The sequence below is a fragment of the Labrus bergylta genome, chromosome 1 (assembly GCF_963930695.1).
Source record: "Labrus bergylta chromosome 1, fLabBer1.1, whole genome shotgun sequence".
NCBI lineage: Eukaryota > Metazoa > Chordata > Actinopteri > Labriformes > Labridae > Labrus > Labrus bergylta.
Genome location: NC_089195.1, coordinates 4,922,874 through 4,941,988, shown reverse-complemented (window position 1 = coordinate 4,941,988; position 19,115 = coordinate 4,922,874). Strand labels below are relative to the sequence as shown.

General features: G+C 38.5%; 1 protein-coding gene across 1 annotated transcript in view; it reads right to left on the bottom strand.

Annotated features, from left to right (window-relative positions):
• The window catches only part of sorcs3a (sortilin related VPS10 domain containing receptor 3a), a 223,425-nt gene that overhangs the window by 29,169 nt on the left and 175,141 nt on the right, over positions 1-19,115 (bottom strand). Inside the window, exons 13-18 of the mRNA XM_020639103.3 lie at positions 17,728-17,819; positions 16,424-16,531; positions 14,573-14,690; positions 14,358-14,491; positions 9,674-9,787; positions 8,970-9,141 (exon numbers count right to left, since the gene is read on the bottom strand). Of these exons, the coding sequence (XP_020494759.2) occupies positions 8,970-9,141; positions 9,674-9,787; positions 14,358-14,491; positions 14,573-14,690; positions 16,424-16,531; positions 17,728-17,819 (738 nt within the window). The remainder of the gene's footprint in view (positions 1-8,969; positions 9,142-9,673; positions 9,788-14,357; positions 14,492-14,572; positions 14,691-16,423; positions 16,532-17,727; positions 17,820-19,115) is intronic.

The following is a 19,115-nucleotide window of genomic DNA, read 5'->3' as shown; positions in this document are numbered from 1 at the left end:
CAGTCTTTTTCAGTTGTATGTATTTATCTGTTGTTCATCAGAAAAGCTTTGGTGAAAGTGGCTAAAGGGTACAAAGGTCATGGTTCACAGAATCCATTCCCTTTGCCAACTTTAAATCTTAATGCACTTTCTTTTCTTTTTTTCTGGGTGCAAACACACAAATAGAGAAACAACCCATCACAGCCACAATCAGGTGAAATGAAACTGGTTGTGATTAAACACAGAAGTGTAAAACAAAAAGGAAACCTCGTCTTGTGATAACCAAGTGTGCTGCACAGAGTCCATCATGTCTCTGTATGGTTATCCCCAAAAGGCACCAACGTAATAAACGTGATATGTAAGAACTTGAAGTCAGTGAATGCAATTTATTTCTCTTCTATTAAACTGAACATGGCATGTGATTTATACAAATGCATGCTCCATATCAGAAGTTTATAATAATACCTTCCGATTAGATCGTTATTACACTATCATGTTAAGTTAATTTCTGTCCTTTCAATTACTTCTCTTCTACCCTTTGAGAAATAACCTTTCTTATGTGGGAAGATTACTGGTGGTTTCAAAAGTTTTGTCTGAATTGTTTGGCAGGAAACACTTTGTTTCATTAAACAGGCGTTAAGGAGCTTTGCTCTGCACAAATTCAGCAAATACTAATTTGCAAAAACAAACTGTTCAGTAAACAAAAATAAATTAAATAGTACATAAACCATGTACGTTTGTTCGAGGAGTCTTTGCAGAAAATGTAATAATCATTACAGTCAGCACTGGCTGATAATGACTTGCTTTTCTGTCAGTGTTTCCTCAATTGTAAAATGTCAGAATCACTGCATGAATTATTATCATGTCTATAGCTACACACATGCGTTGCATTTTTTTGCCTCAAGAAGAGGAGAACAGAGCATTTTGAATGCCTGTCAGTAAGCGTGCGCACATGAGCATCTGTGTACATGCACCCCACCCGACCATGTTTGCCTTTGCATGGTGTGTGAGTCTTTAGCTGCTTGCACGGTGTCCTCTGGGAATCACATCTGGCATTATCCGAGGATCAGCACACAGCACGAGTGTTGGTGGCTCCAGCTGCCACGGCGGCCGAATCTGCTCTCATCCCGCAGGCCTGGGAAGGCAAACTCCCAGCCTCCCCTCAGCACATTGTAGCGCAGTGCTACAGGGATCTTTCATTTGCAATACTGCATTAGCATGCAAGCTTTGCCAAAACGCACAATAAACAAAATACATACAACTATTGTTCCGTCTCTTCCCTGCTCTTTTGCTCCTTCTCTTTCTCACTCGCTGAAACCCCCGTCTTTGTGTGCTTCCAAGTGTGATAACATGGGGAGTATTTGTTGCGGCTTCTGGGGTCACTTTATGTCACTTGTCTGGAAAATGATATCTTTGATAAGTAGCTGGAGAGAATAGAGAACAGGAGGGAACAGGATTTGACAGTATGGGCATTGTTAAGAGCTGTAATGAGCTGGCATGCAAACAGGACTCTGGCTTGGTGGCACCGATGTCATCCAGCCTTCCTCAGTGTCTGCTGTCCATGCTGAGTTCATGCTTGCTCTCTATATCAGCCACAATGGGATTGACTAATCTGCATGAGACTGATGCTGGCCCGTCGCTCTAAATGTCACTCTTTGTGTTGCGTGTATCTCCCAGGGCTGAGAGGATCCAAACACATCATGGCGGGAGCCTTGAGGCTAGGACATCAGTGTTGGTTCACAATGAAAGCGCTGTTGTACAGGGTTTCGACAAGAGTTTGAAAGCACAGGGCCACCGTTTGTTCAGGTGTGTGTCAAACCTGAAACCACAGTGTCGGTGTGATGTGTGACAAGAAAAGACATCGCTCCGGAGAGTTTTTTTTTTGTGGTCCCCCACAGATGACACAGCAGAGTCCCTGTTGTTTAATGCAGGGGAGATTAGTGTAAGAGCCACTGTATGTGCACTGCAAGATCAAAAATAAAAAGTTTTTTTTTTTTTACAGGACCAAAGCTTTTCAGGACAGACTAATATCATGTACACATCAAACAATATATCATACATCCATCCATTATCTATATCGCTTTTCCCGTTTAGGGCTGGATAATAGTAATGCTGCGCAAACATGATTTTTTGAATGTTAATTAATGAAATTACAAAATGTAATTAAGCCTTTTCTAAATTGCCATTTTGGGATTGTGTGTCTGCAAGTGAAATTGGCAGTCAGTCGATTTTAGCAGGCAACATTTTAAACATGATTATGGTTCTGTATAATTTCAATCAAAATTGATTTTCCCTTTTTAATAGAAAACACTATTTCTTAAGTGAATCACGAACAGATCATCACTGCCACTCACTTAAAAAGAGAAGGAAGCTTATTTCAAAAAACAAACATGTACTTTCATGAACTTCACTCGCTATTTTGGAGAGGGTATGAATAACAATTAATGTTTTGTTGCTTATGATAAAGGCACGATGAATAATACATTAATCACACCTGATATTTATGTATCTAACATCCACATTCTAACCTCCACTGTATCCCTTTGTTTACGTGTAAAACAAGGCAGTGTGTGAAGATTATAATGACTATGTATTATAGCCCTTTATAACTAAGCTATGTCAAAAATACTTGATTCTGATTGGCCATTCAGGCATAGCAACGATCTTCTATTCCTCACTGTTAAGAAGGACAAACTAACTCTGAAGAGCAGGCGGTTCAGCTGCTCTATCTGCAGACTCTATGGACTGAGAAGTCTGGTTAATCTGGTGTTGGTTTGTTAACTGTGGGACAAAAAAAGGAAAGAAGACAGAAACAGTGGTGAAGTTTAAAAAATGAATGTTATGGCATACGCTGGTGTGTTTAAGAGTGAGGAATGTCACCCCGTCTGTATTCCCTTCCACTGAAACTACCCGCTCACATACGCATTATCGCTTATGTGTTTCTTATAGTTACCACAGCAACGCAAGAGCAGTAACATTGGGATGTTGCTGATGATGATTAAAGGTGATCATGAACCGTCTGACCTTACTTTGTTGTTTCTGCCTGGTGGAATAGAATATTAAGTCTATTTATTTTGTAGGGGGGATTTTAGCAATAATTATTTTTCATTCTCAACAAACACAATTATCACTGTTTTTCACTTAAAGGTATCCTGACTTATATGGCACTTTACAATCCTCTGATCACTCACTTAAGCAGTTTACAAAACATGTCAATTCCCCCCTTATCTACACACTGATATTCATACACTGAAGGCTGGAGGATGCAAGGAGCAATTTTGAGTTCAGTTTCTTGCACAAGGACACGTCGACACTTAAAATGCCAGCGCAGATAATAGTGCCAATTTAGCGATCAGAAGGCAATTCACTCTCTGAGCCACAGCCACCCCTAAAGTGCCCTCCATAATCAACTGGTGTATTTAAAAAAGCAACAACAGTCAAACTTGTTTTGATTTTAACATCAAAAATATTTGTGAAAATGAACTCAAGGTCCAGAAGATGGTTTACTTTTGCAAATTTTTTGTGGTAAAAATAAGTTCTGGTTTTAACTAAATAGGGATTTCTTCATTTTGGATTGCAATTTATTTGAAAAGATACGTTATGTTTACATCTTTTTCTGCTGCCCTGAAATAACAGAAACAAGAAAAAACATATTTTATTCAGTTTTGAAAAACAGATTTTTGAGTGTATTTCCTGATTTTTAAGAAGAGATCCCCCAATGTTAGTTTTTTTTTCCTCAATCAAAGTGGACCAATCACTCGACTGTGTCTCATGGGAAATAAGAGTAAAACAGCATTTACTTTTCATCTAATGTTGTATTTGCTCGTAGCCAGACATCTAATATAATGGCTGCACAGAGTTTTCAAATGAACCCTGCAGTAAATATTTCAGCTTGGAATCCTCAGCGGTCGTGTCTGTCATGTTCGATCACAATATTTGTCTGCTGTAGATGCCATCTAGTCTTCTAGTCGGGAAAGAACTAAGTTTGACGAAAAAAAAAAAAAAAGAGACAACTATGGAACATTTTCTAACAAATGGGACCAGACGACGAAACAAAGAAAAAGCTGATAAAAATCCAAAGTGACAAAACAGTTGTGAGGGAGATCACAGAGATTTTATAATAACTACAAATGAAAAGATGTGTGTGATGTAGAGACGGCCACACTAATCAGAACACATTTATACAAAGTCCAATACTGTCTGACTATTCAATAGTTATAAATAAATCCTTTAAAGTTTATCATGCCTCAAGGGGACAATTAGGGAGCTATTACAAAAAAAAAAAAAACTACAATAACTTCTCAACATTCATTCAAAACGACAATGTCTCAAACAAACGTACAAAACTAAAAGCTTCCCCTCACAAGTGTCTACCCTCCAACTAGCTGGTAAAAGCTGTGGTTTGTTCAGCATTGCCAGAGAAAGTTAAGCCAAATCTGATTGACAAAATTGAACCAAGAGGGGAGACAGTGTTCATGGGGGGGGAAGCTCATGCTCACTCAGGGTCCACTGTCTGATCCAGGCAGTTGACTTTTAGAGTAAAGCATGATGTGTCATTTGTAATCTTTGGCCTTGATATGAGTCAAATAGAAAATAAAGGAGGGTACACTTTGATGTGTACTACCTGTGAACAATATATTCCTGCCAAGGAAGTCTAAGAAATGTCTATGTAGGTTTTCCTTCTTTCTGATTCATTTGATTTAAATTATTCATGTTTTTACGAGCAAATAAATTAAATTATCTTTTCTGAACGGATGCACGTTGCTAATCAAGATGGCATTTCTTTAACTGATATCTTGATATCTCGTGACTATATCCACAACAGCAGTATAGTTTGACATTCTGTTTGATATTTTCCATTTTATTTTGAAATTTAGATGAGCATAGTCTTTTCGCTAAATATGAAACTTCCACAAGCAACTGGATTGCTCAGATTAGACGAGGAAAGGACACTGGTGGACATTCTAGTATACAGTAGCTCAATAGGAAGGTCAAAAAAATTAACTTTTTGGCAGATCTGTAGCTTAAATGTTCATGAGAAACATATATGAATGGAAGAAGTCTGAGTGACGTCACCGATATGTTAGAGCTGGGAGCTTTTTAAGTCCCATCGATGGTGGTCGCTATGCTGAAAATGCTCTCTCACCCCACCATTCAGTGAACCCAACAACAGATCAAGAGCTAGAGATGAGGCGAGGTTTTAGGCCTTTTGACAACCCCGTATATCACACGCCTTATTGTGAATAAAACCTATCCTTCTTAAAATCAAAACGGAGGAGTTATCCAAAGATTTGACTATGAGTGTGACCTGGTGCTTCTGCAGAAAGCCTCAAGCTGGCACTCTGTGAACTGCAGGATTTTGCACTTCCACTTCAGTTTTATTTATCCAAAAAAACTCACAGTCCTAAAGACAGAGCTGAGACAAACACAGAGTATGATAGCATAATATATATATATATATATATATATATATATATATATATATATATTGTGAATGAATAGTTGGCTATCTGTTAATCTTAACCATATCAATGCATGATGTATATAATGGTACATTGTTAGTGCTCGATATGGGCATAGTTTGTATGCAACCCCAGATTGAAGTCAGTTTTTGGACCCCTCTTTGGAGTGTCTTGATGTTTTTTATGTTTTTTTTATGATGAAATTCAACGAGCCAGGGTTACAACAAGAACCTGTACCTTTCAGTCAGATTACTGAGACCAAGACCAAGAACAGCGTTATGATTTTTTTTTTACTGCCGTGACGTTTTGTGCAAATACGCTCCTCCAATTCAGAAATGTATTTAAAGAGTTGCTTCATACCTAGCACTTATTTTTGAAAAGCACCTCAGAACCATATCCCTCTAGGAAGGATTTTTCCTCCTCACATCGCTATACTACAAACCCATTACACAACAAACCATTTGAAGTAGCAGAGGTATGAAAGGAAATAAGCACTTTAATGTCTTTGAATTTGTAGCCACCTTTTGATGCTAGATATGGAAAAGCAGTTGCATTTATCACAGATTGTTTGAGCTTGACGTTTTTGGAGGCACAAGCCAATCAGTTCTCTGCCAACTACCACTTAGAGAAAAGTCAGTCACTTTAACAAAGTCCATCTGTAGCTGTAATTATTGTTCTGTACGTTTCACAATGAATACGAAACCATTTCTGACGAGGAAAATGTACCATGCAGTTTTGTTTATTGAATCATATCCCATAACTTCTCCTTTTTTTCTTATCTTGCAAAAGAGTTTTTTAACAATTAAATATTTATGGGCTTTTGCTCTTCCCACAAAGTACAGCCACTGCTGGCTTCATGAATATAAATTAAAGTCTGAATTCATTATGATCATTTTCTCAAAGGCGGCTACACGTGCACCACACACAACGATACAATAACAGGGAAAACAACAAAACTTTTCTGGCTCAACCAAAATGATCATATATCTTCTAAAAAGTCATGTGGTATCGCATATGTCTCTAAATCCCAAAGAGCACAAGAAACTGGAATTGCAAACCCAGAAGCTATATCTGGACTACAAACCAACCTAACCTGGTGGCAATGCATTCGGTGTGTCGTCCCTGAGATACATGGCTATCAAGCACATCAAACCCCAGAAGAGGAGGTGATTCACCCTCTTACTTCAAAGAGAGAGTTTCTACATATTCACATTCCAAACATTAACGCCTAAGCAAATTAATTAAGAGTATATTAAAAATGTCCTCTAACAAAAACTGAAATATAATTCTATTAAAAATGTTATGACGAGTGATTATTACTCTAATTACATTAAGTTTTTTTGCTCAAATGTTTTCCAAAAATATGTATTGCTATAACGTGGATACATCTTTAATAAATATATTAGTTAATATAAAATATGTAAACATTATAAATACCCCAAATTAAAAACAAGAGCGATTGCTGTCTTCTTCCGGTCTGCGTTTATCCTTTGAATGCTGAATGTTTTGGGGAACTGTTTTTGAGGTTGATGTTCTATAAGATGGTTTGTGTGTTAACATGGTTAAATAATTGTATAGCAAAAATACTTATTTGAAAGATAGATGTTTTTTCACATTGGAGACTTTTTTTTAACCCTTTTCAGACTGAAATTCCGCTACGACGCCGTAACAAAACCCGGCACTCATCACGCCTTAAGACATTTGTATTGATTCTGCAACGGTGCAATATCGAGGTCCCAGTCTGTGAATTCACATTACCTTACGGTGTTGCTGAAGTGCAAGGGAGGACGGCAAAGCAGGAGCTCCACACACACACAAGGTCAGACATACAGACACACACAGTCAGACACACAAAGCTGCACTCCCCTGCTGCCTCTGAAGATGGTAGAGAGGGGGGATCACTTGCCCCCCCCGATTGTGCCTCTGCAACATTCAGATTTAAGGGGAAACTTCACAGGGACGAATATATTGCATCTTTAAACAGCAGTCTGAATTGGGCCTTGGAATGTTTAACCACACCTGCCATCATAGCAGTCTCACCTGAAGAAGACCATACAGTAGAAACTTTGTGATTTAATAGTTTAATGCTACAAACATTTTTTGTAGCATTAAGCAAGTGCGTGGGTTGATCCTTTTCATGATGTGCTTATTCACAGCACATTTTCATCAACAGCTGATGCTACAAGGATTCTTTAACCGTCCTTTTATCACATTGTTTTACCACCCACTTCCCTTCTGTCACCCCCGCCCCACTGATGAAAGTAAGAGGCCTCAGTTCCTCAACTCATCACACAGTAATTTGACAACTGGGCAAAGACAACACCTTTGGGGACATACACTTACCTTGAGCTGTTGGAGTGTCTGGAAAACACTCCAGTTGCCAATGCTGCAAATGCCTGCAGTTAATATCAGCGGACTATATTCTGCCTGAGAAACTTGCGAGACCGTTTCCTTGTGATGAGACTGCCTGGCAGGACTGGCTCTGAACAAAGCATTTCTCTCACACTAACAGGGTCTCTTGTGAGGTCTTTTACTTTTGCTTCTGGCTCAGAACTCTTGCTTTGTGTGGGCGATTTGGAGCCATTTGACTCTATTAAACTTAAGAGAGGTGTTAAGAGCAAGGCTTTCCTGGGAATCACCAGACGTACTAAAACTTTAACATTCATGCTTTAGGGGTCTGTCAGCTATATCTTACAAGTTTTATAGACACAATTATACACCTCTTTACTTTACTCAGTTTCCTGCAACAATATCAGTATTCTTCTTGTTGTGCAGCAACATGCACAATAGCTTTTATTTCAAACTTTTAAACATACTACAATTAATATCTTGAATATCAAAATGAACACACATTTGGATTTATGTATCATTTGGTAAAACTTTTAAGTTGTCCTTGTTAAAATCTTGGAAGTTTTGGGACACCCAGGTGGTTATATCTATGATATATTCAATCAGAGATTTTACAGTGGTTAAATCACTGGTTGAAAGTAGTCAGTGTGTCATCAGCATACTCATAACAACAAATGCCACATGTCCAATACACTGTATGTGGGCTACATGTCAAACCGAATCCCAGTGGACCAAGTATTGAGCCTTGAGGGACCCCTAGTAAGAGACTGACCTCAATGCCAATACTGCAAATGTGTGCTACACAATTACAGTTATTCAAATTTTTAGTGGTGATTCTTTGTGACAAACCTACAGAGAAATATAAAGTGGCTCTGCAAAATGAGTTAAAGGGGAGAGAATATTGAAATGTATGAGGCAGCCAGGAACACAACGCCAAAGGAAGACAAACTAGCCTGCTAGATGTAAAGGTAGAAAAGTGTTTCTAATCCTATAGGCAAATTACAAAAAAGAAAACCTGTTACACAATTGAGAGAGTATCTGTCAAATGGTGCTTCCATCTCATGGTGGCAAAACTACATTAAATGCAGCCTCAAATCAACAGAATAAAGCAGTACTTGAGGGTAATGGCAATCTTACTTGTGATTTAAAAGAGCTATATGTTTGTTGTGTTCTTCTCACCTCATCCAGATGAACCAAGAAGGTTACGTTGTTGCCCAAGTTGGCGGTGAGTTTGCCATCTCTTGTGGTCAGCAAGAGTCCTTTGGGAGGTCTGTTGGGACACTGCTGCTTTCTGGGCGTGTACATTTCTTTAACACCTTTCGTGCAGTTGTTCAACACCACTTTCCGATACCTTTAGAAAGATAGAAAATCAAAATCCATTTATCCTTTTTTGGTAGTTTATTTTGAATCAATCCACTGGATGCTTGATGTACTTGTGGTTTAGAAGCAAAGGCTGCTGCAGTAATACAGCTGTTGTGTCTCCCAATTGCAAAAAAGAGACAAAATGACAACTGACAATACAAGCTTATAGACTGGCACATGTTTCAAAGCTTATTCACAGTGTGAGTGTAGAAAAGTTAAGTAATCACATAGAAAAGAGAAAGTAGGAATTCTCTGATCAATTGGGAAGTGATTGAGCTGTAGGTGTGCTTAACTATCTTTTAAACTAAGCTCAACAGTTGTGCAAGTCAATAAACGACAGTGAATACAAGTATTAAAATATAAGAAATATAAATATAAAATATATTCTGAAAGGTTTTTTTGCCTCATAGTTGTGCCAAATTAACCCATTTAATATTGATCTGTTTTGAAAGTAGAAAATGAACCAAAAATAGCTATTTATTTGTTTGTGATTTTTTCCCCCACTGGTATATCTCACTCACCCGGTGCTGTTGAAGTAGTTTTGCCCTTGGCTGCAGCTTCTGGAGACAGTGGTGGGATTGAACCAGAAGGACGGCCTGCAGTTCCCATCTCCGCGCCGCTCATACCCATAATCACTGTTGAACAACAAAGCACATCCACAAAGCACCTGATCAATATCAGCATGTGAGAAAGGACATATTGTCATACAGTGTGTTCCACATCCCTCTTGGTTTTTTTACAAGTGGTGGCCAGGGACCTGCTCAGCCCAGAGAGGCATCATTATTATCTATTGATTAAGGCTCCTGCTGACTAATGCACAATAGCAAACAGTACGTATGAGTTCACACCCTAGAGGGGAGAGGGTTGTTTGTTACCATGCAAGGATGACTAACTCTCACTTGCCTGCAAGCGTTTTCAATCACAACATGATTTACATCTAACAAAGCAAGGTAAGCAAGTGTCCATTCTAATAAAGAGCATGACATTGATTTGTCAATTAAACACCAAGACCTACAAATAAACAAAACCAACAAGCCAGTGACTGACTAGTCCACTTTGATTTGGTGGTTACAACAGTGTGAATTGTTCATTAACAAGCTGTCATGGAAGATTACACTGTTGCACGTGGATAATAAAGGTTAAAGGTTGGTATGGTGTCTTAGGGCGGGTGGGACTGTGTATAGCTCTGGTAAAGATTGGTGTGCACATATAATCCGGATCATATGATACTAAAAATCACAAGTTCCTTTCAATTTTGGATAGACTTTAGATACTGAGAAACATTTAAATGTTAGAAGAAATAGATTTAAATGACAAAAAAGCTAAAGGGCTTATTTTTCAATTCAAATGCAAACATGATATGCAAGTAAGACAAACACATTTTAGACACATCGCTTTAGAATTTGAACAAATAATTCTCATTGTATTGGCATCAACATCATACAGTATTGGTAATACCTTTTGTATTTTGTATGAGCTAAGCAACTCAGCATGTTGTTCCACCAGTATATTTTGTATCCTAAGTTAAGCAGGTTGGGAAAGGCTAATAAATACAATGCATGTTGTTTTTTTGTTTATTTTTCTGCAAGTTCCAAGCCCCTTCACCTTTTGATTTGCTGATGCATGCATGTATTATCATCACATTTTTGGGGAGATGATTGGGAATGTCCTGTCTTGATTTACGTTGCTGTCTGTCATGCTTAAAATATCTGTGATTGCATAGATTCCATGGTTTCATCTCTGACCCAACTTCTCAAGTATGTTAACTGTTTAAAATTAATTAAAAAGGTTAGGTGTATATGTGCCTTGTTATTAGATCAGAAAATTCCCTTTGAAACAATTTTTTTTTGTCCCACAGTTATGACATGTGCTACATAAAAGTTGTTACTTCAAACAAAGTAAAATGTGTAGAGCCAGATGGATATTATTATTAGTGCCAGTGGCAATTAGTGAATTATTTTTCAGCTGACTTTTTACTTCTACTCCTTACATTTTCACACAATTATCTGTACTTTCTATTCCTTACATTTTAAAAATAGCCTCGCTACTACTATTTCATTTTTGCTTGTTTTCATTCCGGCTTGTGATCGTTCAAAAAAACACACACAAAAAAACCTATCCAGATAAATCGCGCCATCCGGATAGAGTGAATTTGACCATACAAGGGTAATTGTTACTAAGCCTGCCCTGGGTACACCAATTTTCTTGTCCAGTTTTGTTATCTTACATCTGTTGCCCTCACAGATTCCTGCAACTAAGCTTGGATGAACATTTACATTCCAATAAAGGCTATTGATAACATGCCTCTGAAGTTTGACTTTTTGCACCATTACAATACTTATAGGCAACTAGTCATCATATCTTCCTCTCCATGAAACACATGTTAATGCTCAGTAGTACACATATATGGTTCTTTAATGTATTTGCATTGTACTAAAATGCTTTCATTTCCAATGGGCATCAATGCGGCTGAAACAGGTGCATCCCACATTTTTCAACATTAACATTTTAATATAACATTTTAGTCATTATGGCCTTTAGAAAATGTTTTTTTGGGGAGGTGGGGTAGTGCACTATAGGTCCCTGTGGCTTAGCTTTTGTCCTAAATTGAATTTTTCCCCCTTACATTACTTTTACTTTTATACTTTAAGTAGTTTTGAAACCAGTACTTTTACACTTTTACTTGAGTAAAAAACTTGAGTTGATACTTCAACTTCTACAGAAGTCTTTTTAAACCCTAGTATCTATACTTCTACCTGAGTAATGAATGTGAATACTTCTGACACCTCTGACTAAACTATAATGTTAAATTGTACTGTCAGCAGAAAGGTCTGCAACTTAAAAAGAGCCTTTGTTTCACACAAGGCCAATCATGTACTTAACTTACGTATGCTCTTTAAGTGTCAGACAAACTCTTTACACCTCAAATCAAGTAATAAGGATCTCAGCTTTGCGCTGTATTGATGTTATTTTTTAGATTTTCCTTGTAAATGTTAAGCATGCGCCATATTATTCCCTGCTGAGAAGAGACGGAGCAAGACAGAAAATCAGACAGAGAGAAAATAAAACCAACTTTCCACTCATTAGATGGGAACCAATTAGCACTCCCTCTCTGACCTTCTACAAACACTATTTACAAAACGGCTGTATGTCGGGGATGGCTCTTTTTTTTTCCTGCGCCCTGTCATTACAAGATAAAAAAATATAACCATTTAGGATTTGCATACAAATTGAAACTATTTACACCCCCCCCCCCCCCCCACCCACTTCCCCCCAAGCGCCACCTTCCATATCGTCTCAACAGAATTACTAGCGTGGCGAGCTTACAGACGGATGCCACAGAGAAAGACATCACGAGTAAATTGCATACAAAGATCCCAAACTTATCAGATTATTGGAAAAACACACAGCAAATAGAGTAAATGAACGAGACACGTGCATAGCGTATGCATGGATTCCACTTAAAGGGCGTTAAATTGGAAAAGCAGGATGATGAGTGGAAATGGTGTTTATCAAAAAAAACTTCTCTCTTATAGGCTGCATGCTTCCATTGTTGCACTGTTCATTCATTTAACATGACCCACTCTGCAAAGGAATACATCAGCCAATTTACACATTTCCCCTGTTCATCAGTCTTTTTTTTTTTTCAATTTAACTGACATGACCATCTATGCTTTGTAATTTGATCGGTGCGGCTGTAATACAAATCATTCCATTGCTCTGCTGGGAAAAAAAACAACAACTCTGCAGTATTTGTACCAGATCACACATCCATAAAGTTAATTTCATTTACGAGCATGTCTGTTCCCTCTCAGTGGAATTTGTTAAAAAAATGTGTTAATTAGAAAATAATTAAGCTTAGAAAGAGTATGCTAGACAGTGGTCTAAAAGATGCACTTTAGCAAAAGGAACCCATGTTCTTTTTTGGTTGGTCTGTTTTTATAGAAAACTGGCTTACAGTATAAAGTTATAGAATTGAAGACATGTGGGTGAATGGTTGTAGTCACTGTATATGTTTCTCTCAGCATGTATTACCTTCCTCTCATTACATGAACTTTCAATGTTTTCTTCTTTATGGCTGTCACTGTTAATGAATCTCAAAGTCCTCCATCCTCATCTTGCTTCTTGTTCATCACTTCATAAAAGAAGTGACCTCATTTTAAACACTGATTTTATTGATAAAGTGCTATTAATCATTCAACATCAGTGTAGTATGGGTGATTAAAGGTATAGGCGTCTGTATGGCTGTTAGGCTATTATGCGAAGAAAGTGCATGTACACATTGATTTTGACATCCAACATGATAGCCCACAGCACAGCCAACACACAGTAACAAAATAAACACTACGACTTGTGATTAAAAGGCTGCACACTTTGCCTAGTCAAAGAGTCATGCATTCATTTGCATCATCGGGGCCATGGCTTAGTTGAGTGACAGGTGGGCGCGTTGTAGTGGTTTGCTAGGAAGGTCCGCCTTAAATCCACCCCGTTGCCTGTGACTAGATTAGTCCAAATTTAGGTTGGGATAGTATTTCAAATGTGACGACCGTAACCACTCTTCAGAAACCAATGAGTGATGTCCTTGTTTTATACATATATATATATATATATATATATATATATATAAAATATATACCTAACTTCATTACTTAGCTTTGCTGCAACTTTTTTGATCTTTGTTTTCCAAACTCTCTTTTATGGTCTCTTGCTGACTTAATGCAGACTCAGAATTAAACACACCCCTCCGCCTTGTCTGACTTTTAAATGCATCTGGTAGATAAATTATATTGTTTTAACACTGGCTAAATTTTTTTGAGCAATCTATCATTCATGCAAAACTTTGGGGAATGATCAAAAGATTGCATATTAACTGAGATTCGGTACACCACATTCTTTGTGTTTGGGTTAATGTACCTGAAAATAACATTTGCATGATAAAGGGTAGTTGTATTTCTGCTAGTTTGACAAACATAAGCTTTGACTTTAGGTAAATAACCCGTAGAGTCACTTTCATAATGTAACTCTGGCAGCCATCCAGGAGAAAACAATTCAAACACCAACATATTGAAATTCTTTCCAGATTAATGACAAAACGCTTCCCTCTAAAGGACATTGTTGTTAATGAAGCTCTCTTTCAGACAAACATAATCTCCCTTGACGATTATTAAGAAAGGAGCTGTTCCACAAAGGCACACATCGTCTTACCATTCAAAGTCATGAGCTCGGCAAATACACGACTCAGCCGAGAGGATTCTGGAGTAGTCCCTTCCCAGCATGCAGTAGTTTCCAGGCCTGCGCTTCATGTAAATCTGTTTCTGTCCCATCACACATGGCTCACCCTGTTAGAACAGTAAAAACTGTGATTTTTTTTAATTTATTTTTTTCATGGCATAAACTTACTCGCTCAGTAGTTTTCATACCTGGTTGTGCAGGTGCCAGGTTTGATAGTCCTCCTCTGTGCACTTCCTGCTGTAGATGGACTTGTAGTCTATTTTGATGAGCTGCCACTCAGAACGGTGGCTGAAGTGTCCAAAAAAGCTACAGAAGCAGATAAACTGTTTTATAATACCTGTATATCAAAATGTAACAGGAAGTGAGAACATATGAGATGATTAAAATAATGTGTAGCAACACAGTTTGTCCTGCCACAAATTATGATTAAGTAACGTCAGAGAATATTCTCACATGTCCAAATGTGTGAGTTCTTTTGCTTATATGTATACTACTTATCTCAGACAATATCAAGGTGTATTTTTTCCCAAGTACTGGAATATATCCAGCTTTCCTTGGCTCTGTTTTTTGTTCCCTTTTTGCCAATAAAAGCCTTCATTACTCATCACAAACCTATTTTTGTTTCAAAATTTTACATAAAAAGCTTAAAAAGAGATGCTACACTTGTTTTACCATGTGACCCTTTGTGAAAAGAAATATGTAGCTGGAACCCCTTGGCGATTGTTAGATGTCAAGGGTTACTGGCAGTTCCACCCAAGGGCGTGTCCAGACTTTTTAGACTGGGGTGGTCCAACTAGGGCACTGACTTATTCAGGGGTGGCTTGAAGTGTGATGTGAACCCATATAAATAAATATGCTATGTCAGAATTTAAAATACGGCAAACTCTGTACAGTCTAACTTGCAAAAATACATGAGTTGGCAATGTTTTGGTCCTGACACATTGCCAGTTAGTTTATTGCAAGTAAAACAGAGTGCATAGCTTTCTCATGCACATGATTATAGACATTGATAAAAGAAAAGAAAATACTAGCAGCCTTTCCAAAAACGAAGAGGTAGTTTTAACACAAGTTCATAATTCTGACAGGGCAAAAAGCCTGTCACTGGGATTTTATGGGCAGGCACCTGGGGTGGCCAATCAGATTTCTCAGGGGGCCATGTCACCCCCAGCCACCCATCTGGACACGCCCCTGGTTCCACCAATCTTCTTATCACATGGTTTCATTCAAAATCCTCAGAGGTCCCAAAGACAACAAATCATCCAACTTTTCAATGAGGAACTAAAAATATATTAATAGAAAAAGTTAAATCCAACATTGTTTGTCAGAACTTTTCGCTGCTCTACTTGCATTAATCATCTCACTACTCCTCATTTTTACATTTTGCTGACAATGATTTTCATCTAGAATTATAACTTTACTTTTATTTTTTTAGCTTCTGATTGGATTTGCACCTGTGTGGGTATAAATAGAGTGGAATATGAAAAACTTGTGGGTGGTTTTGGTCTCTGTCAATCAAATCTAAAACATTAGCCCACACAGTCTTGATGTGAGAATTTTTAGTATAAAACTCTAAAACAATTAACATCTAAAGATGAAATCAATCCATCTATGCTGCTTGATTAGTCATTGCTCTTTATTCTTACCAATACTTTCTGAAACTTTAAAGCTGTAGCATCAGAGTTTTAATGACAGATCTCTTTGATTATTAAGAGATCCTGCTATGATCAAACCCATTTGTCATGTTACCTAATATCCACAAAGCTCTGACTTACTGCCTACATAACCCTCTACCTGTCACTCACACATGTGGCTTAATAATGCTTAAATACCACTGTGCTTTGAATGGACGCCTCCTTTAAAGGTCCTCCATCTGTCTCGCCTTTCTGCTGAAAAAAAAATAATAACCCTCGGGGGCTGAACAGAGAACAGAAAATTGCCATTCACCTTTCACTCAACCAACTCCAGTCGCTGTAAAAGGACAGGGAAATCAACACCTTTTAACACGTTATTCGCCCCTGCTTTGGATTTACTGCACTTACGTCATGATTTGGTTCTCGGCCCCGGCCTCCACCAAGACTCCGTCCACAAACAGAGGCACCGAGGAGAAGCTGTGCTGGGTCCACTGCCTCCCCTCGTCAAAGCTGACCCTGTGTGTGAGTGTCAGAACGCATTCCCATCACAAAACCAGCAACAGCAAAAAGCACAGAAACAGACACCCTTTATTAGAGCCCAGTCACAGGGGGGTGGGAGGTGGATATCAGGATGACTGGCTTGTCCTAACAGACACGTCTCAGAGTCTCAGTGCAATTAGCTACTGTAGCTTTGGGTAAATATGAAAAGCTGAGCATTAAAGGGATATTTAAGAGGCAGCTTGTCTGGTTATCAAAGCAAAGATGCCCAAAGCTGCTCTCAGATGTCAAACAGAAAAGAGTGCGACATCTCTGGTCCTGGGTGAAGTCTACGCAGGGGTGAAAAAAACAAGACCAGAATAGAACTGTTTCATGTCTCAGTGCAAAACTGCAGAGCGCGGAGGAGGCAGCGAAGAAAAAATTGGACAGCTTTCATCATCGTGGGCATGGGCTCTATTGATTCTGACAACTTATCAACATCGGTGCTGAAGTGAGAACAACTAGGAGTACCTGAGTGTGACATGGCCTGTGTGTGGAAGAAAGAAAAGCCTCCCGTGTTGACTCCAAACCACCCCCCACTGCCATCATTTAGCTAAAAGCACTGACAATAGAAGCAGCGTTGACATGCACCTATTATGAGATTCAGATGGGGAAGTGTTTAACTGAACACTGGCTTAGAGAGCTACGCCGCTCCATGGCTGCTGTACAGTGTGTCTGTGGAGATACACAGGCTTCTTTCTATCTGTCATTTATTTCACTTCCTCTACCATCACACTTAAATTGGTTGAGAGACAAAACCCAGCAGGCTACACTTCAGTGGCTCTAAAACTAATTTCAGAATTGTTGCAAAAGCGACTGGAGAACAGATCTGGTCTCACTTGGATTAGCCTGCACTGAGGCAAAGCAAGGCCCCCCGATTTGGCAAGGAGGAAGGCAATGTGTTAATGAAAACTGTACAAGAAGGGGGGGGGGGGGGCAGGGCTCAGACTGCAGGCTGTTAATCATAAGTGGCTTGAAAAAAAAAGTGTTACATTTATCTCCAAAGGCCACAGTCTTAAGTGCATCGCTAAATGGATCAAGTTTCACGTATAATATATATAAGCTCCTTTTCTTTGGACCATAAGGGTCGAGTTAACCTAAAAATAGCTGTGGGAAATTGAAAAAGGCAATTTAAGACTAGTGGTACTGTCCAAAAGTTCCTTAAATGGACGTACCACAAGTGTCTGGTTGGCACAGATGGCTGCTTGACTGCAACGAGGGCTCCTCCTTTGTCCAGGAACCACACGTTGTGCTCCTCTTCAAATATCTGAACAGACAAACAGAAATTCATCCCGACATTAGTAAAGTGAATCACACACACACACACACACAAAAGAAAACTTAGAAAGGCAGTGGATCTTATGCTTAACTCCACCAATTATATCTAGTAACATTCACATTTCTCTACATGAGAAAAAAGCATATATAAACTGACAAGGAGCATGAATGGTAATGTCTTTACTTATTACCTTTGAAAACTCAAAAACTCAATTATCAGGATCACAATTATAAAAAAAAATTGTAGCAAACATTGTGTTTATCCTTAATTCTACAATACATTTAGCAGACCCTTTTATCCAAAGCCTTACATCAGAGAGTAAGTTCAACACAAGCAAGGATCTAGAAAGGAGGAAACAATGTCAGTGAGTGCAACAAACAGCTTTGAGTTTGATCGGGCACACGTGCTGACACATAGTGCACAGAGGCAAAGCACAACATGGACAGCTTTTCTTGACAGTTCTAATCAGCATAAAAACCATCCTAAATATCATTATCAAACAAAACCATTGTCATCATCAATATCAGTAAGCGGTAGGTGTTCATTAAAGAGCTGGGTCTTTAGCTTTTTCTTAAAGGTGCTAAGGGGCTTTGGTAGTTCATTCCACCACCAGGGGGCGGCAGAGGAGAAGAGTCTAGTAATTAGGGCCCTTTTGTGAAGGTTGGTTATCCATAATGTTTTTAAGAATGGGCTGAATGTGCATAACCAACCCTTGTTCTAAATAGATTTAAAAACAGTGATGTTTATATGGCTGTATATGTTGTGACGGAATCTATGTAACTATTTATATTTAAATGTACAGATATCATTATGTTTATTCACTGTTCTCTGGTGTCAGTCAGACCTGATAGAGTTCAGCTAAGACTAGAGAAGCAAAGACAGCTTAGTGTGTCAAGGGTCCCTCATATCTGCATGTGTGGTAGACTTAGTGTCCGCTCCAAATTGTCCTCGACATCACAGACTGGTTTCGGTGGGTCAATATGACCCTGACATCAATAATGTCTTTTCTATATATGCAAAGCCTTTGTAAGAGTCTGTCAGAGTTGGCATGTCAGAACACCCCAACAGACGTCTTTTGTTACTCCATCTCTCCTCCGGAGTATTCTTGTAAGTTTCTTCAAATTAAGCCATATGAGTCTCCTGAATCTTTCTTGTGTGAAGTCAAGTTCTTAGTCATTTCCTCAGCTAACATTTTGTGCTTTTTTCTTTTGGCTGGTGATGCATTTTAAGTGCACGGAGAAATAAGAAGTCACCTGGTCGAAGAATGCTGGGAGAGCAAGACTT